The sequence below is a fragment of the Ptychodera flava genome, chromosome 19 (assembly GCF_041260155.1).
Source record: "Ptychodera flava strain L36383 chromosome 19, AS_Pfla_20210202, whole genome shotgun sequence".
In the NCBI taxonomy this organism is placed as follows: Eukaryota; Metazoa; Hemichordata; class Enteropneusta; family Ptychoderidae; genus Ptychodera; species Ptychodera flava.
Window position 1 is genome coordinate 18929879 of NC_091946.1, and position 7789 is coordinate 18937667.

Below are 7789 nucleotides of genomic sequence, written 5' to 3' on the forward strand. Positions count from 1 at the left end.
GATTAAGCAAAGAATATTAATGATTTATTCGTACAATTGACGATATTTCATGTTATTGAAAATCTCCATCGGGTGTATTTGAAAAAGGTAAGCATATCAGTGATTAATATGCAGGAACCTAATATTTTTAGTAACTCTGGTAAGGCCAAGAAAAATAAAAAGTTTGTTTCTCATCCTGGACATATTGCAGAAATGATGCGGTGACGCGGTTTCTTGTTCTTCTCAATTTTTTAAATTCTTTAACCTTCAAGAACGCAAAAACATGAAAACGACAAAGGAATGCACGAAGAAATAAATGCACAGCAGTGTTGCTTTAGTATTTTTTACAGCAACAGTTCTGCGGTTTGACTTTTAGTTGAGCAATGCAGTTTTGTCAACTTAATATAACAGTGACATCTGTATAGTTCTGAATGAAATGTTAGTGTGAGTTATTTTGTTTACAGTTATGTTTTATAAGCACTGTATTATGCAATATCGTCGTGTATTTTTGTTTTTGTTTTTGTTTTCATTGTTTCCAATGACCAGAAAAAAGTTGACGCGGCGGGTCTCAATTGACTAGCGCGAGGATGAGAAACAAACTTTTTTTATTTTGCGATGTCTTCGTATTCCTACTTCAAATAAGATGTGACGACGTGAATCACGACAAAAAGGATTAAAAGGAAAGAAAAAGTTATATGTTGTATACAAAATCTATTGACTTGGCTTGTTTACAGGAGTAACTTGCAAAATTAATGAATTTTGATTATAAGGAATTCAATTGATATACCTGTAATTCAGTCCCAGAATGAGAGTTACATTGTAAAGACTTATTGTCATTTTGATATAATGACGATGCAAGTAACGAAATTCTATAATCGGTCATGTTGGAAACTTTTTTCCAAGTCCTCCTTAGAAAGTGTGTCGATAAAGACACTCACATGTGTGTCGTATCTTGAATGCATCCTGCAGGAATACTTATTAGTTAGTTCGCATTTCCAAAATTGATGAAATTCGTGATGTCTGAGTTATATCACGAAAACAGTATACTCCAAGTATATGTAACCCTGACGGTGTGACTGATTGATTTTGACAAAATACGAAAGATACAACACTCATTTATAGTCAGTTAGTTTCCATTTATTAATACTTTATCGGTCGATTAATAATTTATTTGTTGACTTGATGCATTGTCAGTTGATTGGAATCTTTACTCTTTGACTTGGCTAGGTTATTGCTTGATTTGATACATAATAGGCTGATTTAATACGTCATTGGTAGATTTGACACGTTATTGTTCACTTGGCTACATTATGGGTTGATTTGATACAGTATCTCTCTATTTATCTATCCGTCCATCGATCTATCTATCGATATATATATATATATATATATATATATATATATATATATATATATATTTATATATAAAATATATAATATATATCGTTCTGTTAGTTGAGCAATCGATCAATTCATTCAATCATTCAATCGATAGAAATATGGATCGAATGATAGATCAGTGCATCGATCGATCAATCGGTCGATCTATCGATTTATCAATAGATTGATCGATGGATCGAAGATAGATCTATCCCTATGAATCTATTCCCATGAATCTCTTGATCCAATACATTATCAGTTGATGTGATACGTTATCGGTAAATTTGTTGATACGTTATCGGTTAGGAAAAATTACTACGTTATCGGTAAATTTTTACTACGTTATAGGTTAGAAAAAATTACTACGTTATCGGTTCGTTACTACGTTATCGGTTGATTTACTACGTTATCGGTATATTTTTACTACGTTATCGGGTTTGATACGTTATCGGTTAGTTACTACGTTATCGGTTGTAACAGACCCTCCCCACTTCTTCCACTTGAGAAAATAATTTTAAAAATCGATCACGTCATTGCTAGCGGATACATCGATATTCAAGTATTTATATTTGTTTGTGTTAACTATCGTAACGGTAACTGTATGTTTTCGACATGTTTGGTAATTTTGTTACATACATTAACTTCAGTTTCTTAGTCTCATTTCTACGGCAAATTAAAATATGAAGTATATTGTCCGCCATTGCAACTCACAGTCTAATTTATAAACAATTCCCTTATATTTCAATAATACAATGAAGGTAACGTTTCTTGTAACCTTTTTAAGTTCTGCTGCTAAGCAATAATCTTACGTGTCTAAATAACTTAAATAATTGTTGAGTCATATCTAGAAAATGTACGTTTATATTTCAGTAACACTGTCAGAATAACCGTTCAATACTATACTTAAAAGTCACACATTCAAGGCACTACAAATATCATACTTTTGGGAAACGCGTTACCACAAATTGAAGTTATAGTCGTTCTGTCAGAAAAGTTAGCATGTAAATTTCTTTTGTCCATTTTGCTTATAAAATATATGGTAAGACAAGCCTTTCTTGGCTTGCAAAGACCAGAGGCGTATGAGACATAAAATGCAGAAACTTGTATTCAGACTTTTAGTATAAATTCGGAAAATGGGAACTTTCGGAAAATCGAATTTACTTAAAATTCATGGAGTATGTCTTGCATGATTATTTGAGTAGAGAATTAGAATAGAATAAGAATTAGAATAGGGGTGAAAGCCCTTTGCAAAATTGAGCGAAGCAGTCCAAGATTTATTCTATGAAGGGGCTATACTCCATCTTCGATTTGAGATTTTTCAAAAACTATCTGCCTATGGTCTTCTCTACCCTTTCTTTTAACATTTTAATTGCAACCCTTGATCACCCGGCTACATACCGCTTTTATAAGTCCATTAAAACTGCCTCATGGTGGCACGTTCAGAGGATTAAATCTATCCATTAACATCACATGATGCACTTTCTTTTCCTGATGTTACAGTATAGTTTGGAATTGATAATCAGATTGATAAGATGATCATTTAGCAAAAAGGTATAAGTTAGTATTATATGATAGCACAAATATTTTAAACCCTCAAGAACGAGTGCAGCTTAATTTATATTAATGATGAACTTCCATCGTAAAAACAATAAGAACCAGAAAGCTGCATACGGGTAGTGTACATGTATTTTCCTTTTTTGACAAGTAAAAGGTGGGATGTACGTGTTTAAGCAATAATGACCTCGATTCACTTAAGACACCTCAAATGCAGGCATAAACACACAACGAAATAAAGAACATTACAGGTATGTCAATAAGCATGACCTACAACTCATTGTGAGTCATAATTCAATAAACAAAAAACGAACTCAGCTTTGATTAAATTATTGCTATATCATACCTGAGAAGTATGGAGTAGGATTCCTAGAACGTATTCGGAATCTATCTCGTGGTCGAGGTATCCAAGCACAGAAATATCACCTGTTTCTGACTCTACTCGAAATCGCTCATTCTGTTGTGACAGAACAAAGAACAACAGCCATTACAACAGACATTCTTTCGGGGTATGGGAATTAGTATATATCTATATCATAAAAATACTCAGGATACGTTTATAATTATATATTGATATATATTTTCCTCACTTTCAATCTATTAGTGTATCTAGCTATTTATCTAATGTAGATATCTATATCTACCTGTATAGTTGTCTATCTAGCTGGCTGACTGGCTGGCTATTTAGCCTTTGATCAGTCTATCTCTTTATAAGTCTTACTTTTTTCCATCATTCTCTCCATCCATTCATTCACTAATCGATCGAAACACAACCATATGTGACATTTTGTGTGAGTGACCAGCAAAGTATGTTCATGTATGTATGCAGACATCCATATAAAGTACACTGTAAGTATTTCCGGTAAATTATTTCAGCTCACCTTGTTGCCGTCTGTAAGCCTTATACTTTCAAAGACTTGGTGCACATTCGAAGAGCTGTTTCTGTAAATGGACGACTCGGACATCGCACTACCAATGACGTCACTCTTCATGAAAATCAAATACGAATTCAACTTTTCATGTGTACATGTGTCAACATTTGAAATGACTTGACAGTATATGAGAACCCGAACGACACAATGAACATCTCTACCTAACACACGCAGGGAGGGTAAAAGCTCAGCCTCTTATAAGATTGCCATTGCATTAATCAGACACCTTTATACAGTCAGCGATGAGCATGTGCTTTAGTTATTTCATGTGATTGAAGTGTTAAATGAAACCTCGCCCCAACATGCGCAGGAGTCAGAATTTTCAGTGGGTTAGTATGAGATAGGTAATATACGTCATTATCCGCCATGTGTCCTATGACATCTACCGGCACGGACGTTGAATTTAAATTGTTTTTTAGTTGCATGCTTCGTTTCATCAAGGTCAGATATTGTAACATTCACAATGTGGCAGAAAATTTGGCAACCAAAAATGAGTCTTTTTTTAAATCTCTCTCTCTCTCTCTCTCTCTCTCTCTCTCTCTCTCTCTCTCTCTCTCTCTTAGATAAAGTCAAAATCAATGGCATGCTTCTTGCGCTGTTCGAAGAGCTGATTCCTTTATTTTCAATGCTTTATATTCCAATGAAATTATCAACAAGTAAGCAGTTGCCGTTTATTTATATGCTGGCCTCTGAATAACTCGTGATTACCGCAAGTATGTGCTTTTAGCGGAATCTAAGCTTTAGATAACCACCGATGGCATGGGTTTTACCTGTTTACGGTTAAACGTGAAAATAACTTCACCGACAGGCGTGTCCTGAAATAGATAACTATGGTTACAACATCAGATCGATAGACAAACAAATAAATGGCCGAACGGATCAATTGCTGCATGAGTGAATGTGTGCGTGTCTGTCTGTCTGTCTGTCCGTCTGTCCGTTTGTCTGTTTGTTGTATATGTGTATGTATGTATGTATGTATGTATGTATGTATGTATGTATGTATGTATGTATGTATGTATGTATGTATGTATGTATGTATGTATGTATGTATGTATGTATGTATGTATGTATGTATGTATGTATGTATGTGTGTGTGTGTATGTATGTATGTATGTATGTATGTATGTATGTGTGTAAGTATGTATGTATGTGTGTATTTGTGTGTGTGTGTGTGCGTGCGTGCGTGCATGCATGCCTGCCTGAATGCATGCATGGATGCATGCATGCATGTATGCATTGATGGATGGATTGATGGATGGATGGATGGATTGATGGATGGATGGATGGATGGATGGATGTATGTATGGATGGATGTATGTATGTATGTATGTATGTATGTATGTATGTATGTATGTATGTATGTATGTATGTATGTATGTATGTATGTATGTACCTGTACATGCATTGCTTATGACATTGGTAACATCCTGGATGGCTAAGCAGCCTATTTTTTCCTGTGTTTGACTTTTACACGATAATTTTTCCTCTCTACTTTCCCTTCAAAGATACTGTTTGTTTTGTATTGAAAAAACAAGGAAGTTTCAAAATATTACCTTTCATGTGTCATTTTAATGATGTTTATCTCAGTGGATAAGGGATAATATAGTGTAGATGAAAGTTGGAAATATCTGTAAGTGCTCTATATCGGATGGTAAATCGTAAAAAGCCATTATTTTCTGAATTGCGACCCATTCACAAATGTTGACTTACACCTACCTCACGAACGATGACTTCATATGAACAAGGCAAATCCATATGACCATCAACGTCAGAGTGGGTGTGGTTTACTGCTCTTTCACATGTTATATCAGAAACTGAAATAATAGTGACAGATTCACTAAGATTTAATAAAGCTATTTGACGGAAAACTCTTTGGATATTTAACTATAAACTAACATTATAGCAATTCCTACGCCAAGCAAAAGACATATTCACATATACAGTGGTTTGCTTTGGAGCATTGGCATTAGACAAACTAGACAATAATATTGTCTAAATCGAGGTGTTGCCAACACTGTCGGATGCAATTAACAGCTACGCGGTAACATGAGTCGATCATAAAGGAATCAACTCTGCAAAAGTTGTAACATTGTCTAGCAGACGGTCAGGCGTAGTCTAAACAACACCACCACATATGTCCAATCACTGTCAAAGTCTTATCACTTGCTTTCAGGTGTGGTTGTTTTGACTACGTCTGACCTGCTGCAAGGCAATGTTTCAACTTTGGCCGAGTTGATTTCTCAGTGGTTGACTGTAATTACTGCTCAGCTGATAATTACATCTGACAGTGTTGGCAACACCTCAATTTAGACAATATGTCTACTTAGTGTAATGCCAATGCTTCAAAGCAAACCACTGTAATTGTCAATGAGCTAAAATTCCATGGACAGCTATATAAAGCCGTAATGACGGAGACACCACCAAACTACTACTAGCTCGTTCCGGTAGCATCGCCGGTTCTCCACTGTGTTTTTAAACGTTGATTTACGGCACTGTAAACAAGGAAATGAGACTTAAAAACAAACTCCCTTTATCGATAAAGTTGTTTCTGATCTCCTGTTGATTTTTTGCCTGGCCGCGCCAAAGTAAACAATTGTGGTTTGCTTTGCAGGGCTTAAAATCGGATGGTTTGGTCGGAACAGAATTTTCAACATGATTGTCGTGTTGTAGAAGATCTATCAGACCATAAGAAACAGAATAAAATATTATTTTACAGATAGAGCTGAAATATTGGCAGAGGTTATTGCGATGGTATCAAATGCGTAGGTTTGAAAACAGGAAATGCACATCTCTTTCGTGGCCTTATGTGTCTCAGAATCCCCAACACCAGGCTAAAAAGATGTTTAAAATGATGCTGTAGTTCATATAGATATTTGCAATGGGGAGAGATTTTGGATTTATAGGGTTTTTTTAGACTAATCGCTGAATTCCTTCAGTGACTTTACACTGCTATTTTTCCGTCGATAACATTTACTTCCTCCTTTGACTAAAACCGTACATATCTGTGAAAATAATAAAAGGTTCTACACAAAAACTAATGTCGACATTCAACTTGTATGAAATGTACTGAAAAACAGCGAATATTCTCACCAACTCACCTATGTTGAGCAAGAAGACCAACGGAATTTCGACACGTATACCAGTAACCATTTTGGCGCAGCAGTTAGCCCCAAGGACCTTCGGACTATTGCGCATGTGCACCTTTTTCACTACCTGTTGGAGTGGTAACACCGTTCAAATCCTAGATGCGCCAGAGGACTATATGGCCAAGCTGAGAATGACAAAAAAGGGTCTCTGATCAAACAACAAGCATATGCACACTGGTAAATCTTGGATCAGGAGGGGTATTCATTCAAGAACAATCAACTACGAACTAATAAACTCCAGGTCACGTGTTTTACGCCCATTGAAATGTAAATGAAGCTAAACATACAGATGAGGTAAGGGCTTACGGGCCAAACACTGCTAACCTAACTACAACAGATAACTAACCTATGGACCAAAGTCCTAAAACTCCCCTACAGATAAAGATAAAAATCAAGCAATATAAATTCTCATAAAGAAAGTCAGTTAGCCACTTAAAGAGCATCGAGTACCTACATAAAGCTTGCACTGCGGCCAAGGCAGTGCTGAATAGCAGAAATACTTTATTTCAAATAAAATTAAAATATATAGTAAATATCGCTAATGGTATAAACTCATGTGATAATGAGCTGAAATGAATCGGAAATCATAGGTACATTAGTAAAGAAACTATAAACATTACAATTATTAAAAAAAATATGAAGTCACTGACAAACGTATGTAAGCAAGGGTGGGTAGGAAGGGAAAGGCTGACGGCTTGAAGCAGCATTTAGCAGGATGGCATCGAAAATTGCTGCTAAACAGACTTAGGAATGGGTCAAGTGACCCGCCTATAAAGGCAAATTGTTGCATATGGAAAT

The 7789-nt window shown here is 35.5% G+C and overlaps 1 protein-coding gene across 1 annotated transcript in view; it reads right to left on the reverse strand.

Moving 5' to 3' along the window:
- Positions 1–7020, reverse strand: part of LOC139118806 (uncharacterized) — a 32675-nt gene extending 25655 nt beyond the window's left edge. The window contains exons 1-5 of the mRNA XM_070682283.1: positions 6944–7020; positions 5562–5659; positions 4616–4660; positions 3795–3899; positions 3260–3370 (exon numbers count right to left, since the gene is read on the reverse strand). Of these exons, the coding sequence (XP_070538384.1) occupies positions 3260–3370; positions 3795–3899; positions 4616–4660; positions 5562–5659; positions 6944–6995 (411 nt within the window). The 5' untranslated portion in view covers positions 6996–7020. The remainder of the gene's footprint in view (positions 1–3259; positions 3371–3794; positions 3900–4615; positions 4661–5561; positions 5660–6943) is intronic.
- Positions 7021–7789: the final 769 nt, after the last annotated feature.